Source organism: Mya arenaria, chromosome 15 (assembly GCF_026914265.1).
Source record: "Mya arenaria isolate MELC-2E11 chromosome 15, ASM2691426v1".
NCBI classification, from domain to species: domain Eukaryota; kingdom Metazoa; phylum Mollusca; class Bivalvia; order Myida; family Myidae; genus Mya; species Mya arenaria.
This window is the reverse complement of record NC_069136.1, coordinates 15,330,497-15,356,558: the sequence shown is the minus strand read 5'-3', so window position 1 is coordinate 15,356,558 and position 26,062 is coordinate 15,330,497. Positions and strand designations below refer to the sequence as shown.

Genomic DNA, 26,062 nt, shown 5'->3' with positions numbered 1-26,062 from the left:
CGCATTAGACTACAGTTTGGCAAATATAAAGCCTGTTTAGAGCCAAACAAACTCATGTGCAGCACTAAATAAGCCTACTCAGTGTCAAATAGACCACATTTTGGAAATCATAGAGCCATTTAGATCCAAACAAACCCATGTGAAGCTCTAAGTAAGCATACACAATGCCCTTAAGACAACATTTTCGGAACGATATGGTATATTTAGAGCAAAACAAACCCAAGCAAGACACATAACATGAGATTCATATTTATATGATATGATATATTTGTCCAATGAAATCCGAAGTTTGTTCTTCGTTTTAAATTTACTTGTATATCCTATAAGTTTTTTTTCGTATTTGACTAGTTTCCCTTCATTCCACATTTTTATTCAAAACATTCGACCACCTTTCAATTAAGAACTGCTTTCTCTTTACACATTAGTATAAATTAAATAAAATGAAGTAGAAATACAGAATTTGGCAATATTTTTTAACCAAACTGAACTTGAAATATCTTCAAAACGATAAAACTAGTATATAGATTGGCAATCTCTAAGAGTAAGGTATGTATTAGTGTATCATCAACCTTATATATATTTCAATAATTAGTGTAGATGGTGACCAATTTGTTGTCAAGGAAAAATGTCATTAAATATCATGTATATAAGTGAATTGCTTATTTTATTTACTTGACTCAAGTTACTCTATGGTTAGGATCCGCCTACTGGTTACCGTTCAGATTTCGGAGTTATTTTATAGACGAAAACAAAGAAACACTCAAACAAGGTACAATTTTATGTTATGACCTTATAATAACCATTATTTGTAATTTTAAGCATATTATGAAATAGAAACACTGCTTATATTTAGATTTAAGACATAGGTATATAGTCAAAAATTTAACTGGAAAACTTAATGGTAACGCCAATTTCTGCACTTTCATTATGCAACGTGTACAGCTATGGCACCGAAATGTTTTTAGAAACTCTGACACTGTTCTCTGAAAACTGACCTAATATTGATATATATATATATATATATATTCATTATATTTAGTTCTGCAATCACACGTTGCAATAGTAAACTTTAAAAAGAGAAGAAAATAGACAATAGACTTAATATCTTAAAGATACAAAAATTTTGCGTATTTGTATTTTGACCTTGAAATGAACCTGACCTTGACATTTAAGAGATCATTAACGCATGGTAACATGAAACACATTATGAAATAGATGCATTCCATGCATTTAGATATACTATTGAATAAGACTTAGAGTGTAACACTTGCACAATTTGCCTTATTATTAAGACTCTTACAGCAATATCAACACTTTTGGCACTCTGTAATAGTATTAAATCTGTACCTATTCAACAAAATCTAAAACCTTTACGTAGTTAATATGTTTAAAATGAAGGACGATACAAATTGCAGTTCTGCGGCCTCTTTTTGACACAAACTACACATAAATTAAAAAAAAATCAACAATTTTGTTGGAAAAAAAAAATCAATTTTTCGGGTACATTTTATTATTTGACCTTGAAAAAAAATGACCTTGACCTTGAAGTAGTTAAGGCTGTATGTCAATTTGATGAACATTATGAGGGGAGTCATATCCACGAGAATGTTTCTCCATATATTCAAACATTATATTTTTACCGAATTAGCAATTTATAATAGCCATCTGTTTTTATCATTTTTTGCTTATTCTGAATAGTGACTGTTTGTACGCCATTTTGAATATCTCCATGGAAACAGCATATAGGGTGCATTCAAAATAAAATATTGAAAGAACATACATAGCAGTTCATTTTGGTATATATATAAGCTTGATACACATTGGCATTTTTAAATAATAAAAGAAAGAAGCCAGTCCGATAGTGTATTTTCTCAAAATTTACATTTTGACCTCTAAAATGACCTTGACCTTTAAAATATAAAAATGTAAATAAACTTGAATCTGAACAGTAGTGAGTGTATGTATATATTTAAAAGTGATTTGGTTTTAATATTTACTTTCAAAATATCTTATCAACCTATTATTTGATTATTTCTCATATTACAAATTTTGGCGGCCATTTTGAACGCCATCTTGAATTTAGCGAATTCGCAAGAGCCGCCATGTGGCCAAAGGCACTTTTCATAAACAATAGACATTCTCCTAACACGACATATAAAACTAATTTGTATAACATGCCGGACACTTTTTTCTCAAAAATGAGGACTTGGAACCCGGACTAGTATGTGACCAAAGCATTCTAAAGATGTTATGCTTCAGTATAGATACCATCACTAACACTTTGTTAATCAGTCATTGATATAACTTTATGAGATATTTGGTTTGTGACTATGAAATATATATATATATATGCACGAAAAAATCTATCTACCCCTTCTATGCAACGGAACTATTAATCCTTTAAACCACTTTTCTGGAAAGTATTTCATATCAAATAATTTATTAAAAGGAATTCTTAAACATGACAATAACTGTTAAGACTCAATACCATATTTCAAAAGTTTATATAGCACAAAGTTCGGTCCTGCTGACTTACCAAATTTCAGCTTTTTTAGTTTTAACAATCTCCTCACATGAAACTGATAAGTTTAGCTTATCAAACATTATTTGCATTTCACCATCTAAATACCTTTCATTAATATATAACACATCTTTATCAGGTTGAAACATCACAGAGTGTGGGTCAATAATAGCTTGAAAATATGCCAATAAATCATTGGCTGACATCTTTAGAGAGGACTGCTTACTACCTTTACGCTTATTAAAATTTAAAAATCTCAAATTTGCCTCACATGTATACCACTACTGGTATACAAATTAATTTTAGCTTGATTGTGATGAAAGCTGATAGCTGCCAAATAAGTATAAACAGTTTATTTAACACAGTATAATTTTGTGTCGTTCATCGAAAGTTGCAAATTCACAGTTTATTATTCCTTATTTGACTTGTACAACATAGTGCGTTATAAAGTATTTGAGGTACCCAATCCCGCTGGAATAGACAATGCATTTACGCAAACTCTTTGTTTATACTTATTTTGCATGGATATTAAAAAAATGACGAAGCAGGACACCTTTAATTGAAATATGAAAATATACTTACACTCCTTGTTTCAACTTTGTTCTGTTTTTAAGCACTTAAACCACTAATCCCCAATTGTATTTGCTCACTATACTGAATAATACTTATTATATTTCTTAATTTTTAAAGAGGATGCTAAAATAAATTAATCAAAAACTGAAACTTTAATATATCCATCGAAGACTTCAGAAAAAGAAATCGATTTAAGGACGGTAACAGTTCTAAGGAAAAAAATGAAATTGGTATATTGATTTTCAAAGCCACAGGGAAGTCCTCTAGTAGTGTTCGTGTAAGCATTGATCAAACTTTCTTGTGGTGTTAATATGAGTGCATAAGTGAAGACATTGGAAAAGCTAATGTCGTAACTTTCGACAACTAAGGACTTAAAAAATGCAAGCTATTTTCTGCTTGTCAAGGGAAGTCACTGCGAAAGTGAGATTATTGGCAAAAGAGTGCTTTGTAACCCTTTAAGTGGTATGTAGCCTTGATGGGTTACATGCAACCATATTGGTAAATGGCTACTGTAAGATCCTTGCGGTGATATTTATGAATTATTTTTTGCATTTATGCAATGAATCAAGCAGATGAAAATGTGGCAGATACGGTTGTTATTGGTGCGGGTTTAAGTGGTAAGATCTAGCGATAGTTGTCACAAAGAAATTAATTGTAGTTTAGACACTAGTACTATCATCCAGTCCATACTTCTGTATTATGACTTTACGAGTGTTAGTCATTCTAAAATGCCGTCCAGGCTTTTTTTTAATGATGGTTAGCCTGGACTAGCTAGTTAGTCCAGGCTAACCATCATTAAAAAAAGCCTGGACGGCATTTTAGAATGACTAATACCAGTGTATATTAAATGCACTAGTCAGTTGTAACCACGCCCACCCCCCAAAGGTCCGGGGGATAGTCGGGAAATGGGCCGTTTATTTATTTTTCAAGTGGCCCTGCAGTGCCAGGTGAATGCGGTGGTTTTGTCTTCGCTTAGCTAAAGAACTTCAGCGAACACGTTATAATATATTACCTTCTTGGACGTGTTTAATGTGTTGTAAACATAAAAAAAATATCAACATTAAAGTTATGGAAGCCAGAACTAGTCTTCGCTAAGTGGTTACAATTAACTGGTGCATTAATAATATTTATTATTACTATTAATAATAATATAATGTTTGCAGCTGTCCAGTGTTTACATTATAAACCAATTAAAACCAATAAAAGCCATATTCAGATACATGTATACTGTTCTCTGAATTTAGACTTCCAGAGGCTGGAACATCCTGTGCATTAACTTCAAACATTTTAATTTATTCTGTATGTACATGTAGGATCTAAAACATCCTTTTTGTTCAGCTGGATTTGTGTAGAACATCATGAATGAGTATATGTAAAAATACGCCAGCAGATCATTACATTTATTCTGTAGGACTGTGTGTACTAATAAACCTACATGTATTTTATTTGGACCGATTTTATTCTGTAGGACTGTGTGCAGCTAGACAATTGGAGAGACATGGTCACAATGTGCTGGTGCTGGAAGCAAGGGAAAGAGTAGGAGGGAGAACCTACACAGTACAGGTATGATGGGATTATACATTTTGTCTGACTATCGGACCGATTCCAAAAGCAAAATGTATGATATTTTTAACATTCTTAAAAAAAAAAAAATCTTCAAAAAAAAAAATCTTCAAAAATCCCATTTTTTTTTATTTTTTTTATCAAGGTCTTTTTACCTGTACTGGTTCACAGTCTTGATTTATTGCAATAGTAATTTACACCCCAAGGATTGATATTACAGCCATTATAGGTCTTTTGAAACGGAAAAAAAACTAATACTTAATATTTTACTCATTCGCAGGAGACTGAAAAGCTTGTTATTTAAACTGTAAAATTTCTCAATTTATGCATATTCTCGACGCAAATTTTCCCAAAATGTTTAGGGTCTTTTTCCCAAAATGGGCAGAAAAAGCCCTGGTAGAATTTACACCGTAGGGTTTGGGAATAACTGCCATGACCATAGAACTTATGTACAGAATTTACTGCCATTGGCACAAAAGTATGGGATTTACTGCTATGGGCATACTTAACCAGTATGGGTACAGCATTTACTTTGCCATGGCTTAATCAACAGTGCAGGTATGGGATTAACTGCCATGACTATATTTACACAGTACAGGTATGGAATTAACTGCCATGACTATACTTACACAGTACAGGTATGGAATTAACTGCCAAGGCCGTAGCATTTACACAGTATGGGAATCTTTAGTAAAATTTACCAAAATTTGGGGAAAAGTTTATCTGTTATATCCGCCCTGAAATTCCTTGAAAGACAGCTGTGTATACTAGTGATGTTCCGATTATTGATTATAATCGAAAATTGATTGGTTGGGCCTGAAATCGGCTACAGTCGATAGTATGTGGTTATAATTGATCATCAAAAAAAAAATGTAAGTGATCAGATGTTTCTTTAACGAAATGACTGATGAAAGAAATGATCAAGTAAATGAACTTTTTTTTATACAAGAACACTTTAAAACTTAAAATCATAGTCAACACGTATATGCATATAATGATCAAGAGTTCAATACTGTGCATGATTAAAACTACAATTTAAGTGCTATCTCTAGTATAAAAAAAACGATTGTACTATCGATAATCGGTTACTTGAGTTGAACCGATTATTGATAGTAAAATTGGAACTGATTCCCAACACTTATGTATACAATATGGTTCTTTGGTTATTTTAGGATGAAGAGCATGGTGCAGTGGATCTCGGGGGTGCATATGTGGGCCCCACCCAGAACCGTGTATACAGGCTTGCACGAGAACTTGACCTCTCTGTCTATAAGGTCAACTATAAACAGAAATCTGTGATGGACATCAGGGTAATTTGCTTTATGTGAATTTCTTTTCAGTCAGCTGTCCTTAAAAATAATTTCTTTTCATTTAACACCTTTGAGGTGGATTAGTTAGGAATAAAGTAATTAATTAAAAAATATTTGAAACATTGTCAAAATTGGTTAAAGTTGGTCCAAAAATTCATAAAAATCACATCTATAGCTGGACTAATTATTTAGATCTTGGTGTTTGGGATACAGAATGTAGGAATTATGGCAATAAAAAGAACAGTTGTATCGCCCGGTCTCAAGATTATTGGCTTTTGTTTTCAAATTACGATGTTTATTTTATAAGTATTATTATAATTGTTGCAATGTTTATATTTTAGAAATGCTGGGGAGAGTTCATGGGCACTGTACCACCATTTTGGAATCCAATCAAACTTCTAGACCTGAACAACTTCATACGCACCTTTGATGCCATGGCTGAAGAGGTTGGCTTTCAATTTATTGATTAGGTTTAACACATATTTATTTCATAATTACATAAAATTGATGCAATTGTTTGCAATATAGTATGAAATATGACCAAACAAAAGAAAAACAATAAACAAGGAAATTCATTTGAATTTCTTGCTCATCAAAAGGTTAGGTTTACAGAATCTGAGAATTTGAGAATCTTAAAAGCAAAACCTTAATTTTATAGTTAAGTTTAAACTTATTTATTTTACAAGGACTGTCAAACAAGTTATGTAAAACATTATATACGTATAACTCTCATTGGCATGATGTTACGCTAGAGTGTGGTCTTGTGTTGTTGGGGAAACAAGAGTTCCCGGAGGAACCCCACTTGGACGGCTTGGTGACCACAAACCAAACTCACATGCGTCCAGGCCTGGAATGGAACCTGGGTCACATAGTTAAGAAGGGAGTGTCTTATATACGGTGCTAACTGGACAATTTTATAGGTCCTTCTACAACACAAGAGAAACATATTAATATGATTGCACCTTCATATCAATAATGATATGTATCACTGTTGTTCTATTTTGTATCAATCGGTCTATGAACGGTTACATCCATACTTTGTAATGGTCATCAAAATAAGGATTTTGGACAAACACGCTTGAAACAAAATTACTGGTAATTGTCGTGAAAATTGTAACAGTCCAGTTAAATTGTAAAATTTAAGCCGCTAAGAAAAAAAGTCTCAATTTGATTTTGGTATCCAGTAATTTCCCCTTCAGGTCCCTCTGGAAGCCCCATGGAGTGCCCCTAAAGCCGAGAAATGGGACCGCATGACTGTGGCCCAGTTTGTAGACAAAATCATCTGGACCAGGTATGCATCTTTCTTTACAAGGGTTAAGTGAGCTTACATGTGTATGATATAATGAAGCAAGTGAAAAAGGACATTATGAAGCATTAACAGGTTCAGATTTAGTGATTGATTGACCAAATAAGGATTTTCACTAATAACTCCTATACCACTCATTTAACTTTTTACTTCACACAGTTATTCAAGGCCATCACAATGTTTTCAAAATCTTAAGAGTTGTTGTCTGCTTTATTCTATTAAAAGATTAAACATAAAAAATATTACAATGGATGTATGTGTACATGTGTTCCTTTATGTGGTCATGCCTCTAGTTATGACATTAATAATTGTACAGTTATGGTCCTTAATTGTCGGAAAATATTCTTGCAGAGACTTAAAGATTCAATTCAATACGTACACATGTAAAACACACATCAATTTTGACTGATAAATCATTAACTACTTACTAAATAATGCATTTATGAAAAACATGATTTACTGATAACCAGATTGTAACCATGTATTTAATAGCAGAAAGTGCAAAAATATTAATTGATTGGTGAATGCTAAAGAATTACAGTGGTCTACTATAGTCTCATAAGGTATAAGTACCATTTTTATGCACATTTCATTCAAATCAAACTCGGTTTCCTCCATAAAAACCATAGTTTTCGACATTTGTTCATCCCTTTTGGAATATTAAAACAAAATTATTATTTGAGAGTAAGAGTGCATCTTTTAATTTTGACTATTACTCATACTGTGTTAAAGAGACTAGACACCAGATGATACCATTGCAAAAAAAAGAAAATAGACAAAAATTTATATAAAATTGAAACTATTGTGTCACATTGAATCTTATTTAGTTATGTATCACATTGTTTACAACTCATGCATCTTTTAAAGTGTTTGGGAATATTTCCAATTCAAAATTAACTGGGTCTGTCGATCACATCAATATCAGTGAATTTAAAAATAGCATCACTATATTTGTCTTTACTAGTCAAATTACTTTATCATGCTAAATATACACACTTTAAACTTGGAAACCATTATGCACTATTTTCAAACAGGAACACATCGACAAAATAGGCTTTTAATTGTGTAAAAGGAATTATTAATGGCATCATACTAGCTATACTAATTCTAGGGTTGTTTTGGGTTTTTTTTGGGGGGGGGGGAGGAAATACTGTATTTGCCGATTTTGGGACCATTTGGTATCTAGTCCCTTTAAAGATATTTGATGAAACTTGGTACACATTTGTCCAAACTTTTAAGTGACAATACACATGAAGAATCAAGGCCTATATCCTAAAGTCTCTTGGAGTCTTCAATTCTTGTTGAGAAGTGCTTGTTGGACAGTGTGTTGGAGAGAGCTAGACTCACTGTGACTATTGATAAAACCATTTTACAGGTCATGTAAAGAGTTAGCTGACATTTTCTTCCGCTCAATCCTGTGTGTGGAGATGTATGAGATTTCCCTGCTGTTTGCCCTGTGGTATGTGCGGAGTGGGGGAGGTGTACTCAGGATCGGCTCAGTAACCAATGGGGCCCAGGTATCTTAAAAGATTGTTTGATGTTTGAAAGGTTAAGCAAAGCAGAATAAGTCATAACTGTGTATCTTACTTTTTTTACCCGGTAATTAAGTCTATACCAATTCATTTTAGCACTATTGTGTAGAAAGCTAACACCTTATTTTATATAATCTTGAGTCGGCTCCCTGGGTCAAACTCACCATTACTGAGAGCCCATATGAAAGGCTACTTTCTTTAGTAGAGTGACAATCAACATAAATCTTTTTTTAAGGATTAGTTTGCACAAAGTTTGATCTAGCAATGTTACCATATAGATAAAATATTTAAGTTGAATTTCAATTTTCAATAACTGTAATTAAATTTCATGTTTTCCCCTTTCTTCATATTTTAGAAACAGTCTTACAATTTTCTCCTGCAATCTTTTCAATAAAATACTGGAAGGTTTGAAATGATCTAAATAATTTTGCACAAAATATTTTAGGAGAGAAAAATCAAGGGTGGCACTCAACAGATCAGCCAAGGTCTTGCCAAGCTGCTGGAAAGGGAGGTAAAACTGTCATGTCCTGTTGTGAAAGTCTCCCATGGGGAAAAAGGTGCTTCTGTTATGGACTCCCATGGCAATGTTTATAAGGTAGTATTATTATTTATTTATTTAGAATTTCATTTATTTATTCATATATTGTTAGTTTTTAGCTCGACTATTTGAAGAATAGGTGGGCTATACTACTTGCGTCGGCGTCGGCGTCCGGTTAAAGTTTTAGGACAAGTTTGGATTTTCACTTATAAGTCCAATACCCTACATTCAATTGACTTAATACTTCAAGCAGTTGTTCAGGGCCATCACATGATGAGGTTAGATAACTCCATATCATTCTTTACACAGATTATGGCCCCTGATTGACTATGGAACTCAGGTGAAAGTTTTAGGGCAAGTTGGAATATTTATTAATAGCTTCTATATCCTTTGTTCAATTGACTTAATACTTCACACAGTTGTTCAGGACCATCACACAATGAGGTTACATAACTCCATATTATCCTAAATACAAGTTATGGCCCCTGATTGACTTCGGTTAAAGTTTTAGGGCAGGTTAAAGTTTTAGGGCAAGTTGGGATTTTAACTTAAAACTCCAATACCATTCATTCAATTGACTTAATACTTCACACATATGTTCAGAGCCATCACATAATGAGGTTAGATAACTCCATATTATCTTTTATACAAATTATGGCCCCTGATTGACTATGGAACTTAGGTTAAAGTTTTAGGACAGGTTGGGATATTGTTTAATAACTTCTATACCCTTCATTCAATTGACTTAATACTTCACACACTTGTTCAGGACCATCACCCAATGAGGTAACATAACTCCATATCCTTAATACAAGTTATGGCCCCTGATTGACTTAGGTTAAGGTTTTAGGCAAGTAAAAGTTAAGAGCAAGTTGGGATTTTAATAAAAAAAACTTCTATACCGTTCATTAAATGCATTTAATAAAATTCAAAATTATTTGCGACTATCTTACAACAAGAAACATAACTCCGTTTTAAGCCTAAATACAAATTATGGCCCTTTATTTATTTTTATTTTTTTTTAATTTCCTTTGAAAGGCATATTTGTATATATTCCTAACCACATTTCTATAATGGTAAATCAAGTTATTTGAATGAGTTGCGTCATTGTTTTGGCGGGCTGGTGGGAGGGCACCATCAAAGTCACCTTATGTATCGAATAATTTTAGTTAGGTTTGACATAAAGAGACCAAACTTGGTATTATTACATCGTTATTGTATTCTAAGACAAAGCGGTGTAGTCGAGCGCGCTGTCTTACGACGGCTCTTATCAAATATAAGTTTAGTAGATGAAAATTGCTACTCTGTGTCTTTTAGAATTAAGGTAAAACAGTAATGTGCTTAAAGCTGCACTCTAACAGATTTACCAATTTTACAACTTTTTCATTTTTTGTCTTGGAAAGGGCAAATTTTTGCGTAGATATTTGCAAACCAATGATATTTGATTGCTGACAAAAAAAGGGTCGTAGATATTCATATTTCCGTTCAAAATTTAATGTTTTATGGCTTAAACCGTTACTAACGATTTAAAAAAAATGATTGCAGATTTTCATATTCCTCTCCAAAATTGATGTTTTATGCATTTTTCTTAAAGCATTAGTAACAGTTTAAGCTATAACACATTAAATTTGGAATGGAAATATGAAATCTGCGATCTGATCTTTTGTCAACAGTCTCTTATCAGTGGTTTGCAGATATATTTACGCAAAAAATTGACATAAAATAAAAAAAAGTTGGAAAACAGTAAATCTGTGAGAATGCAGCTTTAAATATAAACATCTGCAATAATGTTTTGTCCGCAGTCTTTTATAAATTGTTCCAAGACAAAAAATAAAAAAGGTTATCTGTGAGAGTGCAGCTTTAAGAATTAAAGTTTAACAGTAATGATCTTAAATAGCGAGAGTGGTCTAGAGAGTTGTCTGCCACACTGCCAGGAATAAGGTCACAGAGTTGAGCTTTATCAGGGTCACGGACCCATTTCAATAAAATATCAGAGTTATAACCTTAAGTACACAAGGCACCTGTAAAGTTATGGGTAAAATCTATGGGATAAATGTAGTTATGATATCACTTTTGCAACACTTTTCAAATGAAAAAAAATAATTGAGAGCATATTATTTGTGAGAAAAAACAACTAGTCAGTCTGAACTACTGCATTAAAAAATAAAACTATTTTGTCAATTATTATGTGCTCATGGCATACTTTTATTCACTGTTTTTTGTACATTAAATTGAGGTACAAACATTTATTTTACAGTGTAAATATGTTATAAGTGCAGTACCCGTGACCTTGCTCAACAGAATGGAGTTTGAGCCTCCATTACCATCGAAATACATGCAGCTGATACAGAGAATGCCCATGGGATCGATCATTAAAACTGTGATGTTTTACAAAAAGCCGTTCTGGAGAGATAAAGGTTTGTTTCATTTTCTTTCGCTGCAGGAAGATATTATATTTAAGAACATTTACAATGGTGGGATACTGTGTCAATGACAGTGACCTTTGAACTACTTTCTTATTTTTGAAGCTACAGCAATAAAGTTTGGACCATGTGTAATACTTGATCTCAGTTAAATTCCAAATTGCATTGCCATATGTATGTGTTCATTGGGATCCCTTTCTGGGATTGTTTTTGGTTCTGCATTCAGACCTCCTGCAGGAAAAGCTTGCAAAAGAAGGCCTTCATCATGTATAAAATGAATATTAAGTTTTTCGGTGTGCCTCTATTTTTCTTAAAAATAATAACAGGATATACCAATAATATCATAAGTGAGATTTACTGGTTTTGTTTACATTTTCCACGCCTGCTGGAAAATTGGAAGAGATGCTTATGACGTACATGTGATATCCCAACATCTTTATGTATATATTTGTGCTTTAAAGTCCAGGGTGAAGAAGCCTGTGACATCAAAGGGGTTTTGACATGGGTCATTATGGGTCACACCCAATGTAAACAAACATGTTAGTGACATTAATTTCTAAATAAGTTTTTGACAGAAAAGATATGAAAATATTTCTTAGCCTAAAACAGACTATGCTATTTTCTGCTTCTAGGCGTGTGAAATACTTTAGATTTGCTTGCATTTTAACTGTGCAATCATGATGGCCAAAATTTCAGCTTGACGGAATTTTGTAGAACAACGCAACGCTGAAATTTTGGTAAAGGATTCCATCATTGAAATACAAGCAAATCTTAAAACATTCAAATGAGTGTGTTAACTAATGTTCTTCTGCAGGTCTGAATGGTAGTGCAATGTCATCAGAGGGGGTGGTAGTGTACTGCCTGGATGACACTAAGCCAGGTCAAGAACACCCGGCTATCATGGGCTTCATTCTGGCTCGCCACGCCAGGGCTCTAGCCCAAGCTTCAAAAGAAGTCAGGTTAGTACATGTGTAATAGTTATTGCAGGCAGAAAGCCTGGACAGGAAAGCATGCCAACCTGGGCTTTGAGGTGCTAGCTACACCTGGGGTGGAACTCTCCGCAACCATCCAAATAAATGACATGTGTGAAGTTATTGCAAACACAAGCTTGGACAGGGACAACCAGTCATCATGGGCTGAGTTGGCACATCATTCTCTCTCTAAAGCCTTGCAGCAAGTTAGGTACATGAATTTGTTACTTTTACACAGTACTCATCCCCTGGTTCAGACAGATACATATAGCTGCTGCAAAAACCTTTTTCTGTATCAGGAGACATAGTCCTTCATCTTCAAGAAAATTGGGGTGAAGAAATAATTACATATTTTTTTATATGTTTTACAATGCAGTAGCCCAATTTGACTTCAACTACACAGAACAGGTGAATATTTTTAATACATTTATGCACCTAGCATTGGTGAAACATGAGATTGTTACGTTTTTCTCTTAGGTGCATCTTTCACAGTTGATGTAGGTCCCAATCCCACTTCATTTTTAAACACATATATAGAAACAAAACAAGTGTATTTTTAGAATCAAGTTTAAGCTTTTTATAAAAGATATGTTTGTTGTACCATAGCTGACCTTTCTATTGTTTTCCCTTCAGGAAGGAGAGTCTATGTGCCTACTACGCGCGGGTGTTCGATTGTGAAGAGTTTCTTCACCCTGTTGGATACATGGAGAAAAACTGGATGGAGGACCAGTACTCGGGAGGATGTTACTGTGCCGTGCTGCCCCCAGGGGTGCTCACTACATACTCCAGGTCTAAAAAACTTTCTTTTCTTCTACTGAAATAAAAAATGAGTAGCATCAGGCCATCCATTAAGCTTTGATTTAATGACCAATAGTGATGTTCCGATGATCGACTATAATCGAAAATTGATTGGTTTGAACTGAAATGGAAGGCAATCCATTGTATTTGGTTATAATCAATTATTGATTCATCCAGCAAGTTGTTTTTCTTCTTTTCCCTCCTTATTTGTTTGTGGGGGTTTTCCGCCAATTTTCTCCTTTGAGTTCATTTATATATTTGGAAGTGTTCAGTTGTTATCCTAAACAATATGGCCAAAAGCATCATTAACACTCAATAACTTGAAACATTCACCTAGCATAAGCATAGTTATGGATTAAGTGCAAGAATAAAACTTAAACATTTAAAGTATTGTCAAAAACCCACTGTACTATTGAAAATCTGTTCTTGAGTGAAACCAATTATTGATAGTCAAACTTGAATCGATTCCCAACACTCCTGACCAGAAATCCTTTTGAGTATAAATAAATGCTTTTAGATTGTTTGTTTTTTTAAGAAAATAGCCTTGATGTTGACCTCAGCATGTGAAAACTTTAATTTTGCCATAAATCAAGACCTGTTCAGGATGTTCAAATTAATGATTTCCCGCTTGTAGGGTTTCATGTGAGTGAGTGATGTTCCCCGATAAATCTGTCATGTCATTCTTTTTTACTGATAATAATAATAAATATGTTGGCCTCTTACTGAAAAAGTCTTCGGTTTCGAGACAGAACACAAACAGGGACAGTTTCATGTTATTCCATGGCATCATATCATTTCATATGGCTTATAAGACATCTTTATTTCTTTGTTACTGAGCAAAGAATAAGTTTCAAATTTGACAGTAGAAAATGTACTCGAATAATAAAACAAAAATTACTTTTTCTTGCAGTTGTCTTCAAGACAGATGTGATTGTTTGTACTTTGCTGGCACTGAGACAGCTACACAGTGGGCGGGGTATATGGAAGGGGCTGTGCAGGCTGGGGAAAGGGCTGCTAACCAGGTAGGATTTTGATACATTTCCCATGACAAGACCATGCCGTAGTCAACTATTTTCAAGTATGCTAGATTTTGCTGTCGTTGACACTTTAACAAAATTAAGCTAAATACATCCTCATATTAACATAGAATTTATATTTACTAAGAAATTTAATTCATTAAATTTCCTTCCCTTACATTTTATAATCTTACACTGTTTTGCATTACCTTTCATCGTATAACACTACCAAACATTATATTACCTTACATTTACTTACACTACATAATCTTACTTTACATTAACTTGCATGCCAATAACTTACAAGTTGTACAAACTTACATTACATAAACTTACACTACATTACCTTACATAACACTACCTTATATTGTCTTACCTTGTACTACATTACTTTACATTACATTTAATTATATTCTCTTACATTAAATTACCTGACATAACTTTACCTTACATTACATTAGCTTATGTTACATTTAATTATATTTCCTTAAATAACATAACTTTAAATTAAAAAATAAATTTATTACCTTACAATACATTTCAGAACATTACCTTACATAATATTGTAAACTTTATATTACATCACATTACCTTACATAACATTGCCTTACATTATATTAATATGATATTACCTTACATTATGTTACTTAACATAACTGTACCTTACATTACCTTGCATTATCTTTCCTGGCCTTACCTTAATAACCTGATAACCATTGCCTTTTCTCTTACCTTCTAACATTACCATAAACCAACACTTTGGTTGACACTGTTCTGTCGGCATAGGCTATTTAATAATTCTACATAAATGGATTCAAAACTGATTCATTTAACACTTTAAAAATGTATCATGGTTGAGATTTCAGATAAATACATTGGAGAAAATCATGAGAGCTGCAGTAGACCTGACTGTATTAGAGTACTCTATGTTGAATTTAACCACGCTAGATTTGCTCCTTTTTATGCCCCCGAAGGTGGGCATATTAAAATCGCACCGTCCGTCTGTCCGTCCGTCCGTCCATCCGTCCGTCCGGCTCTGTAACTTTCCCTTGTATGGACAGATTTTAAAATAACTTGCCACATGTGTTCCACATACCAAGACGACGTGTGGCATGCAAGACTCGTGTCCCTATCTCAAAGGTCAAGGTCACACTTAGTGTTTATTCACCATAGAGTGCTGCATATAAGCATAGAGTATAGGTTGTCGTGTCCGGGCTGTAACTTTCCCTTGTATGGACAGATTTTAAAATAACTTAACACATGTGTTCCACATACCAAGACGACGTGTCGCGTGCAAGAACCGTGTCCTTACCTCAAAGGTCAAGGTCACACTTAGTGTTTATTCACAATGGAGTGCTGCATATAAGCATAGAGTATAGGTTGTCGTGTCCGGGCTGTAACTTTCCCTTGTATGGACAGATTTTAAAATAACTTGCCACATGTGTTCCACATACCAAGACGACGTGTCGCGTGCAAGACCCGTGTCCTTACCTCAAAGGTCAAGGTCACACTTAGTGTTTATTCACAATGGAGTGCTGCATATAAGGACATAGAGTATAGGTTGTCGTGTCCGGGCTGTAACTTTCCCTTGTATGGACAGATTTTAAAATAACTTGCCAAATGTGTTCCACATAACAAGACCACGTGTCGCGTGCAAGACCTGTGTCCCTACCTCAAAGGTCAAGGTCACACTTAGTGTTTATTCACAATGGAGTGCTGCATATAAGGACATAGAGTATAGGTTGTCGTGTCCGGGCTGTAACTTTCCCTTGTATGGACAGATTTTAAAATAACTTGCCACATGTGTTCCACATACCAAGACGACGTGTCGCCTGCAAGACCCGTGTGCCTACCTCAAAGGTCAAGGTCACACTTAGTGTTTATTCACCATAGAGTGCTGCACATAAGCATAGAGTATAGGTTGTCGTGTCCAGGCTGTAACTTTCCCTTGTATGGACAGATTTTAAAATAACATGCCACATGTGTTCCACATACCAAGACGACGTGTCGCGTGCAAAAACCGTGTCCCTACCTCAAAGGTCAAGGTCACACTTAGTGTTTATTCACAATGGAGTGCTGCATATAAGCATAGAGTATAGGTTGTCGTGTCTGGGCTGTAACTTTCCCTTGTATGGACAGATTTTAAAATAACTTGCCACATGTGTTCCACATACCAAGACGACGTGTCGCGTGCAAGACCCATGTCCTTACCTCAAAGGTCAAGGTCACACTTAGTGTTTATTCACAATGGAGTGCTGCATATAAGGACATAGAGTATAGGTTGTCGTGTCCGGGCTGTAACTTTCCCTTGTATGGACAGATTTTAAAATAACTTGCCACATGTGTTCCACATACCAAGACGACGTGTCGCGTGCAAGAACCGTGTCCCTACCTCAAAGGTCAAGGTCACACTTAGTGTTTATTCACAATGGAGTGCTGCATATAAGGACATAGAGTATAGGTTGTCGTGTCCGGGCTGTAACTTTCTCTTGAATGGTCAGATTTTAAAATAACTTGCCACATGTGTTCCACATACCAAGACCACGTGTCGCCTGCAAGACCCGTGTCCCTACTTCAAAGGTCAAGGTACACTTAGTGCTTATTCACAATAGAGTGCTGCATATAAGGACATAGAGTATAGGTTGTCGTGTCCGGGCTGTAACTTTCCCTTGTATGGACAGATTTTAAAATAACTTGCCACATGTGTTCCACATACCAAGACGACGTGTCGCCTGCAAGACCCGTGTGCCTACCTCAAAGGTCAAGGTCACACTTAGTGTTTATTCACCATAGAGTGCTGCACATAAGCATAGAGTATAGGTTGTCGTGTCCGGGCTGTAACTTTCCCTTGTATGGACAGATTTTAAAATAACTTGCCACATGTGTTCCACATACCAAGACGACGTGTCGCGTGCAAGAACCGTGTCCCTACCTCAAAGGTCAAGGTCACACTTAGTGTTTATTCACAATGGAGTGCTGCATATAAGCATAGAGTATAGGTTGTCGTGTCTGGGCTGTAACTTTCCCTTGTATGGACAGATTTTAAAATAACTTGCCACATGTGTTCCACATACCAAGACGACGTGTCGCGTGCAAGACCCGTGTCCTTACCTCAAAGGTCAAGGTCACACTTAGTGTTTATTCACAATGGAGTGCTGCATATAAGGACATAGAGTATAGGTTGTCGTGTCCGGGCTGTAACTTTCCCTTGTATGGACAGATTTTAAAATAACTTGCCAAATGTGTTCCACATAACAAGACCACGTGTCGCGTGCAAGACCCGTGTCCCTACCTCAAAGGTCAAGGTCACACTTAGTGTTTATTCACAATGGAGTGCTGCATATAAGGACATAGAGTATAGGTTGTCGTGTCCGGGCTGTAACTTTCCCTTGTATGGACAGATTTTAAAATAACTTGCCACATGTGTTCCACATACCAAGACGACGTGTCGCCTGCAAGACCCGTGTGCCTACCTCAAAGGTCAAGGTCACACTTAGTGTTTATTCACCATAGAGTGCTGCACATAAGCATAGAGTATAGGTTGTCGTGTCCGGGCTGTAACTTTCCCTTGTATGGACAGATTTTAAAATAACTTGCCACATGTGTTCCACATACCAAGACGACGTGTCGCGTGCAAAAACCGTGTCCCTACCTCAAAGGTCAAGGTCACACTTAGTGTTTATTCACAATGGAGTGCTGCATATAAGCATAGAGTATAGGTTGTCGTGTCCGGGCTGTAACTTTCCCTTGTATGGACAGATTTTAAAATAACTTGCCACATGTGTTCCACATACCAAGACGACGTGTCGCGTGCAAGACCCGTGTCCTTACCTCAAAGGTCAAGGTCACACTTAGTGTTTATTCACAATGGAGTGCTGCATATAAGGACATAGAGTATAGGTTGTCGTGTCCGGGCTGTAACTTTCCCTTGTATGGACAGATTTTAAAATAACTTGCCACATGTGTTCCACATACCAAGACGACGTGTCGCGTGCAAGAACCGTGTCCCTACCTCAAAGGTCAAGGTCACACTTAGTGTTTATTCACAATGGAGTGCTGCATATAAGGACATAGAGTATAGGTTGTCGTGTCCGGGCTGTAACTTTCTCTTGAATGGTCAGATTTTAAAATAACTTGCCACATGTGTTCCACATACCAAGACCACGTGTCGCCTGCAAGACCCGTGTCCCTACTTCAAAGGTCAAGGTACACTTAGTGCTTATTCACAATAGAGTGCTGCATATAAGGACATAGAGTATAGGTTGTCGTGTCCGGGCTGTAACTTTCCCTTGTATGGACAGATTTTAAAATAACTTGCCACATGTGTTCCACATACCAAGACGACGTGTCGCCTGCAAGACCCGTGTGCCTACCTCAAAGGTCAAGGTCACACTTAGTGTTTATTCACCATAGAGTGCTGCACATAAGCATAGAGTATAGGTTGTCGTGTCCGGGCTGTAACTTTCCCTTGTATGGACAGATTTTAAAATAACTTGCCACATGTGTTCCACATACCAAGACGACGTGTCGCGTGCAAGAACCGTGTCCCTACCTCAAAGGTCAAGGTCACACTTAGTGTTTATTCACAATGGAGTGCTGCATATAAGGACATAGAGTATAGGTTGTCGTGTCCGGGCTGTAACTTTCTCTTGAATGGTCAGATTTTAAAATAACTTGCCACATGTGTTCCACATACCAAGACCACGTGTCGCCTGCAAGACCCGTGTCCCTACTTCAAAGGTCAAGGTACACTTAGTGCTTATTCACAATAGAGTGCTGCATATAAGGACATAGAGTATAGGTTGTCGTGTCCGGGCTGTAACTTTCCCTTGTATGGACAGATTTTAAAATAACTTGCCACATGTGTTCCACATACCAAGACGACGTGTCGCCTGCAAGACCCCTGTGCCTACCTCAAAGGTCAAGGTCACACTTAGTGTTTATTCACCATAGAGTGCTGCACATAAGCATAGAGTATAGGTTGTCGTGTCCGGGCTGTAACTTTCCCTTGTATGGACAGATTTTAAAATAACTTGCCACATGTGTTCCACATACCAAGACGACGTGTCGCGTGCAAGAACCGTGTCCCTACCTCAAAGGTCAAGGTCACACTTAGTGTTTATTCACAATGGAGTGCTGCATATAAGCATAGAGTATAGGTTGTCGTGTCTGGGCTGTAACTTTCCCTTGTATGGACAGATTTTAAAATAACTTGCCACATGTGTTCCACATACCAAGACGACGTGTCGCGTGCAAGACCCGTGTCCTTACCTCAAAGGTCAAGGTCACACTTAGTGTTTATTCACAATGGAGTGCTGCATATAAGGACATAGAGTATAGGTTGTCGTGTCCGGGCTGTAACTTTCCCTTGTATGGACAGATTTTAAAATAACTTGCCAAATGTGTTCCACATAACAAGACCACGTGTCGCGTGCAAGACCCGTGTCCCTACCTCAAAGGTCAAGGTCACACTTAGTGTTTATTCACAATGGAGTGCTGCATATAAGGACATAGAGTATAGGTTGTCGTGTCCGGGCTGTAACTTTCCCTTGTATGGACAGATTTTAAAATAACTTGCCACATGTGTTCCACATACCAAGACGACGTGTCGCCTGCAAGACCCGTGTGCCTACCTCAAAGGTCAAGGTCACACTTAGTGTTTATTCACCATAGAGTGCTGCACATAAGCATAGAGTATAGGTTGTCGTGTCCGGGCTGTAACTTTCCCTTGTATGGACAGATTTTAAAATAACTTGCCACATGTGTTCCACATACCAAGACGACGTGTCGCGTGCAAAAACCGTGTCCCTACCTCAAAGGTCAAGGTCACACTTAGTGTTTATTCACAATGGAGTGCTGCATATAAGCATAGAGTATAGGTTGTCGTGTCCGGGCTGTAACTTTCCCTTGTATGGACAGATTTTAAAATAACTTGCCACATGTGTTCCACATACCAAGACGACGTGTCGCGTGCAAGACCCGTGTCCTTACCTCAAAGGTCAAGGTCACACTTAGTGTTTATTCACAATGGAGTGCTGCATATAAGGACATAGAGTATAGGTTGTCGTGTCCGGGCTGTAACTTTCCCTTGTATGGACAGATTTTAAAATAACTTGCCACATGTGTTCCACATACCAAGACGACGTGTCGCGTGCAAGAACCGTGTCCCTACCTCAAAGGTCAAGGTCACACTTAGTGTTTATTCACAATGGAGTGCTGCATATAAGGACATAGAGTATAGGTTGTCGTGTCCGGGCTGTAACTTTCTCTTGAATGGTCAGATTTTAAAATAACTTGCCACATGTGTTCCACATACCAAGACCACGTGTCGCCTGCAAGACCCGTGTCCCTACTTCAAAGGTCAAGGTACACTTAGTGCTTATTCACAATAGAGTGCTGCATATAAGGACATAGAGTATAGGTTGTCGTGTCCGGGCTGTAACTTTCCCTTGTATGGACAGATTTTAAAATAACTTGCCACATGTGTTCCACATACCAAGACGACGTGTCGCCTGCAAGACCCGTGTGCCTACCTCAAAGGTCAAGGTCACACTTAGTGTTTATTCACCATAGAGTGCTGCACATAAGCATAGAGTATAGGTTGTCGTGTCCGGGCTGTAACTTTCCCTTGTATGGACAGATTTTAAAATAACTTGCCACATGTGTTCCACATACCAAGACGACGTGTCGCGTGCAAGAACCGTGTCCCTACCTCAAAGGTCAAGGTCACACTTAGTGTTTATTCACAATGGAGTGCTGCATATAAGCATAGAGTATAGGTTGTCGTGTCTGGGCTGTAACTTTCCCTTGTATGGACAGATTTTAAAATAACTTGCCACATGTGTTCCACATACCAAGACGACGTGTCGCGTGCAAGACCCGTGTCCTTACCTCAAAGGTCAAGGTCACACTTAGTGTTTATTCACAATGGAGTGCTGCATATAAGGACATAGAGTATAGGTTGTCGTGTCCGGGCTGTAACTTTCCCTTGTATGGACAGATTTTAAAATAACTTGCCAAATGTGTTCCACATAACAAGACAACGTGTCGAGTGCAAGACCCGTGTCCCTACCTCAAAGGTCAAGGTCACACATAGTGTTTATTCACAATGGAGTGCTGCATATAAGGACATAGAGTATAGGTTGTCGTGTCCGGGCTGTAACTTTCCCTTGTATGGGCAGATTTTAAAATAACTTGCCACATGTGTTCCACATACCAAGACGACGTGTCGCGTGCAAGACCCGTGTCCCTACCTCAAAGGTCAAGGTCACACTTAGTGTTTATTCACCATAGAGTGCTGCACATAAGCATAGAGTATAGGTTGTCGTGTCCGGGCTGTAACTTTCCCTTGTATGGACAGATTTTAAAATAACTTGCCACATGTGTTCCACATACCAAGACGACGTGTCGCGTGCAAGAACCGTGTCCCTACCTCAAAGGTCAAGGTCACACTTAGTGTTTATTCACAATGGAGTGCTGCATATAAGGACATAGAGTATAGGTTGTTGTGTCCGGGCTGTAACTTTCTCTTGAATGGTCAGATTTTAAAATAACTTGCCACATGTGTTCCACATACCAAGACAACGTGTCGCCTGCAAGACCCCTGTCCCTTCGTCAAAGGTCAAGGTACACTTAGTGCTTATTCACAATAGAGTGCTGCATATAAGGACATAGAGTATAGGTTGTTGTGTCCGGCCTGTAACTTTCCCTTGTATGGACAGATTTTAAAATAACTTGCCAAATGTGTTCCACATACCAAGGCGACGTGTCGCGTGCAAGACCAGTGTCCCTTCCTCAAAGGTCAAGGTCACACATAGTGTTTATTCACAATGGAGTGCTGCATATAAGGACATAGAGTATAGGTTGTCGTGTCCGGGCTGTCACTTTCCCTTGTATGGACAGATTTTAAAATAACTTGCCACATGTGTTCCACATACCAAGACGACGTGTCGTGTGCATGACCCATGTCCCTACCTCAAAGGTCAAGGTCACACTTAGTGTTTATTCACTATGGAGTGCTGCATACAAGGACATAGGGTATAGGTTGTCGTGTCTGGGCTGTAACTTTCCCTTGTAAGGACAGATTTTAAAATAACTTGCTACATGTGATCCATATACGAAGACGACGTGTCCTGTGCAAGACCCGTGTCCCTACCTCTAAGGTGAAAGATACACTAAGTGTTTATTCCCAAGGGAATTCTGAATATAAGGACATAACAGTGTAGGTTGTCAAGTAAGGGTGGTATTTTTTATGTTCAGAGGAAATTTAAAATAACTTGCCACATGTATTTGACACATAAAGGCAAGATCAACTTTTCATGTACTGACCTTGTTCGTAGGTCAATGTCACATTCGGGGGCATTCGTCACATACTGTGACAGCTCTTTTTATATCATGTCAAAATGTTAAATCAACTACCTTTCTTTTGTTTTCACAGATATTATACCACGAAGGTAAAGTGTCCAAGTATGAGATAGATCCAGATGAGCCTGATTCCCGCGACTACCCAGCAGCACCGATCCCTTTCAGCTACCTAGAGCACTATTTGCCAAGCCCCGGGGCGGTGCTAAGATTTGGCATATTTTCTGCACTGGGTTTCCTCTCGTTCAGTTTTTATGTTTTCATGTTCAGTTGGAAGGGGGCGATGTTTTACAAATGGTTCAAATGGAGATACGATGTTGATGATATGACGATGAAAACATTGTACAAAAAGATGCATGTACCCAGTAGATTGCCCTTTTTGAAAAGATAAGTTTTTTAATACTTCTTAAAGCTGCACTCTCACAGATTTACAATTTTTGCAAATTTTTTAATTTTTGTCTTGGAAAGAGAATTTTTTTGCATAATCTGCAAACCAATGATTAAAGACTACTGACAAAAGATCAAATCACAGATGTTCATATTTCCATTCGAAAATTAATGTTTTATAGCTTAAACCTATGGTTTAAGAAAAATGCATAAAACATCAATTTTCGAACTTAAATATAAAAATCTGCGATCTAGTGTTTTTTCAGCAGTCTTATATAACTGATTTCCATGGACTTTTGGACAAACATTGGCTCGTTCCAAGACAAAAAAATAAAAAAGTTGTCAAAACGCTAAATCTGTGAGAGTGCAGCTTTAATACTTGTGTATTTATGAGTTTTAACAAGTATTTGTCTTTAAATAAGTTAAGTCATCGATCATTAGGATGCTAAGATGTATTAGTGCCTTGTAGACATAAACATCGACCTTTTTATGTTTAATTTATATTGATTTACCATTTAGGCATTGTATTATTTATGCATGGATTAAGTTTTAACACCAAAATGACACTACTATTATGAAATTACATATCAAAGGGAGGTAATAACACAAAGATTTACTATTATCATATATTTTATTTTCTTGTTTCTTAAATGACATAATGCCTATATTAAATGAGCTGTCTGTTGTACTTTTATCATGAAACTTTACAAGTGCCATGTTTTGTATTAATGATGGACCTATCTTTGAAGGTCCAATAGTTGCTGTTTAAATGTTTTCAAATGTAAAATATCTCTGTTTGACTTGGGTGTTTTTAAAAAAACATATAAATGTGATAATTTATTACATGAGATTAATTTTATAAAAAAAAGTGTTAAAAAAAGAAGAAAATAGGTAAATAATATTGCGCCAGCAGCAGGAACCAGGGGCGGTATTCATAAAACTTCTTCAGTCATTTCCAAACTTAAATCATTTCCCTTATAAATGTATCTCTCTTTTTACATGATATAATAAGTTAATTATATCTGAAATACTTTCTTTTCAATACAGCAGTCATAGAAATTTGACTTGGATGAACAAGCCCAAATTCTTATACTATTGCTAGGCATCAAATTTTTTAACAAGCCCTGCTATATAAAATTCAGAATTTGAGCAAGCCCGGAAGACATTTTACCATTGCAGGGCTTGCGCAAGGCTTGTGCTTATTTCGACCACTGAATACATTTTCAAAAATTCATACTTACTTGGTTAAAATTTCAAAACACAGATACTATTCTTTTAGTTTGACTACAGTATAAAAGAATTATAAAATAAAATAATAAAAAAAGAATTAGGAAATTTATGAATACCACCCCCATCCTGCAGTTGGGAATCCTATCCCTGGTACCATGGTTGACATATACTTTTCATTTAAGTTTTATGAAAGATATAAACACAATTTACTATTATAGTGGATTAAGTCAACAATTCATTGAAAGCAGGTGCATTTAAATATTTATGTTCTTGGGGTAAGTTGTAGTTGAACAGTTATCTCTTTGTGTGAGTCTTTGCCAACATGTTTTAGTCTCAGTCAGAAGGTAAATAGGATGTGTTTAAGAGGTCGGTCTTATGCAACCAGGCCCCAAACATCACAAAAATACCCAAGTCAAATCTCAATCTCAACTTATCTACCAAATAAAAGAATAGTATAATTCAAAATCTTGCATGTTTTTATACTTTTTGATAATGATTTTTTTCATAGATTGTTATGATAAGTAGATTTTGTCAAAATTTCAAAGAAAACTGATTTTAGAGCAAAAATATACATGAGTTATTCTTAATAAAACAATGAACTGTACTCAAATACATTTTGCCTGTAGAATATTTTTCACTTTGAATCTTGACCAAAGGCCTAAATCAACATAGTCTATGATAGAATGCGCTTTTTAAAGGTGTAGAAACATGTATGATTTTTGACAACTTTTTATGCTATGTGGTAAAATGGGTTGAGACTGAGATTTAGATTTGACTTAAGACTTTTCGTCATATTAGGGCCATTAATTAATTTTTTTATAATGGTGTTCCCGAAATCAGGAATAAGAGCTTTTATTTTCAGACTTTTGTAAGTTTTTTTTGGCTCAGACATTTGCATCAAAAACAGTAGGACTACTTCCATGAATATAATATGGCTTTGTAAACAGTTTCCGAAGGGGTTTAAGCCCCTTAACCTGCTTTGAGAATGTATCCCTCAGACTCAAAACAGAGCCCCTCCCTAAATACCCCTAATACCTCCTACAGCTGGTCTTTCAGGATTGACAATTATCAGCTGTTAGAACCCAAACCCTTTGTCGTTTTCATTGTAGCACATTGTACCAAACCCTTTGTCGTTTTTATTGTAGCACATTGTACCAAACCCTTTGTCGTTTTATTGTAGCACATTGTACCAAACCCTTTGTCGTTTTTCATTGTAGCACATTGTACCAAACCCTTTGTCGTTTTTATTGTAGCACATTGTACCAAACCCTTTGTCGTTTTTATTGTAGCACATTGTACCAAACCCTTTGTCGTTTTCATTGTAGCACATTGTACCAAACCCTTTGTCGTTTTTATTGTAGCACATTGTACCAAACCCTTTGTCGTTTTTTATTGTAGCACATTGTACCAAACCCTTTGTCGTTTTTTATTGTAGCACATTGTACCAAACCCTTTGTCGTTTTTATTGTAGCACATTGTACCAAACCCTTTGTCGTTTTTATTGTAGCACATTGTACCAAACCCTTTGTCGTT

General features: G+C 36.3%; 1 protein-coding gene across 1 annotated transcript; it reads left to right on the top strand.

Moving 5' to 3' along the window:
• Positions 1-3,583: 3,583 nt before the first annotated feature.
• LOC128220681 (amine oxidase [flavin-containing] B-like) lies at positions 3,584-25,605 on the top strand. The gene is made up of 12 exons (XM_052929172.1): positions 3,584-3,711; positions 4,563-4,657; positions 5,830-5,967; positions 6,309-6,413; positions 7,167-7,258; positions 8,649-8,790; positions 9,251-9,400; positions 11,601-11,760; positions 12,581-12,725; positions 13,371-13,526; positions 14,446-14,557; positions 22,989-25,605. Exons 1-12 carry the CDS (start codon positions 3,654-3,656, stop codon positions 23,301-23,303), a joined length of 1,668 nt encoding a protein of 555 aa, XP_052785132.1. The 5' UTR covers positions 3,584-3,653; the 3' UTR covers positions 23,304-25,605.
• The last annotated feature ends 457 nt before the right edge of the window (positions 25,606-26,062 follow it).

Excerpts from the sequence above, each read along its gene's own strand:
- LOC128220681 (XM_052929172.1), top strand. The coding sequence starts at position 3,654 with ATGAATCAAGCAGATGAAAATGTGGCAGATACGGTTGTTATTGGTGCG. Across the intron at positions 3,712-4,562 it reads TATTGGTGCGGGTTTAAGTG|GACTGTGTGCAGCTAGACAA; the intron begins GTAAGATCTAGC and ends TTTATTCTGTAG. Across the intron at positions 12,726-13,370 it reads CAAGCTTCAAAAGAAGTCAG|GAAGGAGAGTCTATGTGCCT; the intron begins GTTAGTACATGT and ends TTTTCCCTTCAG.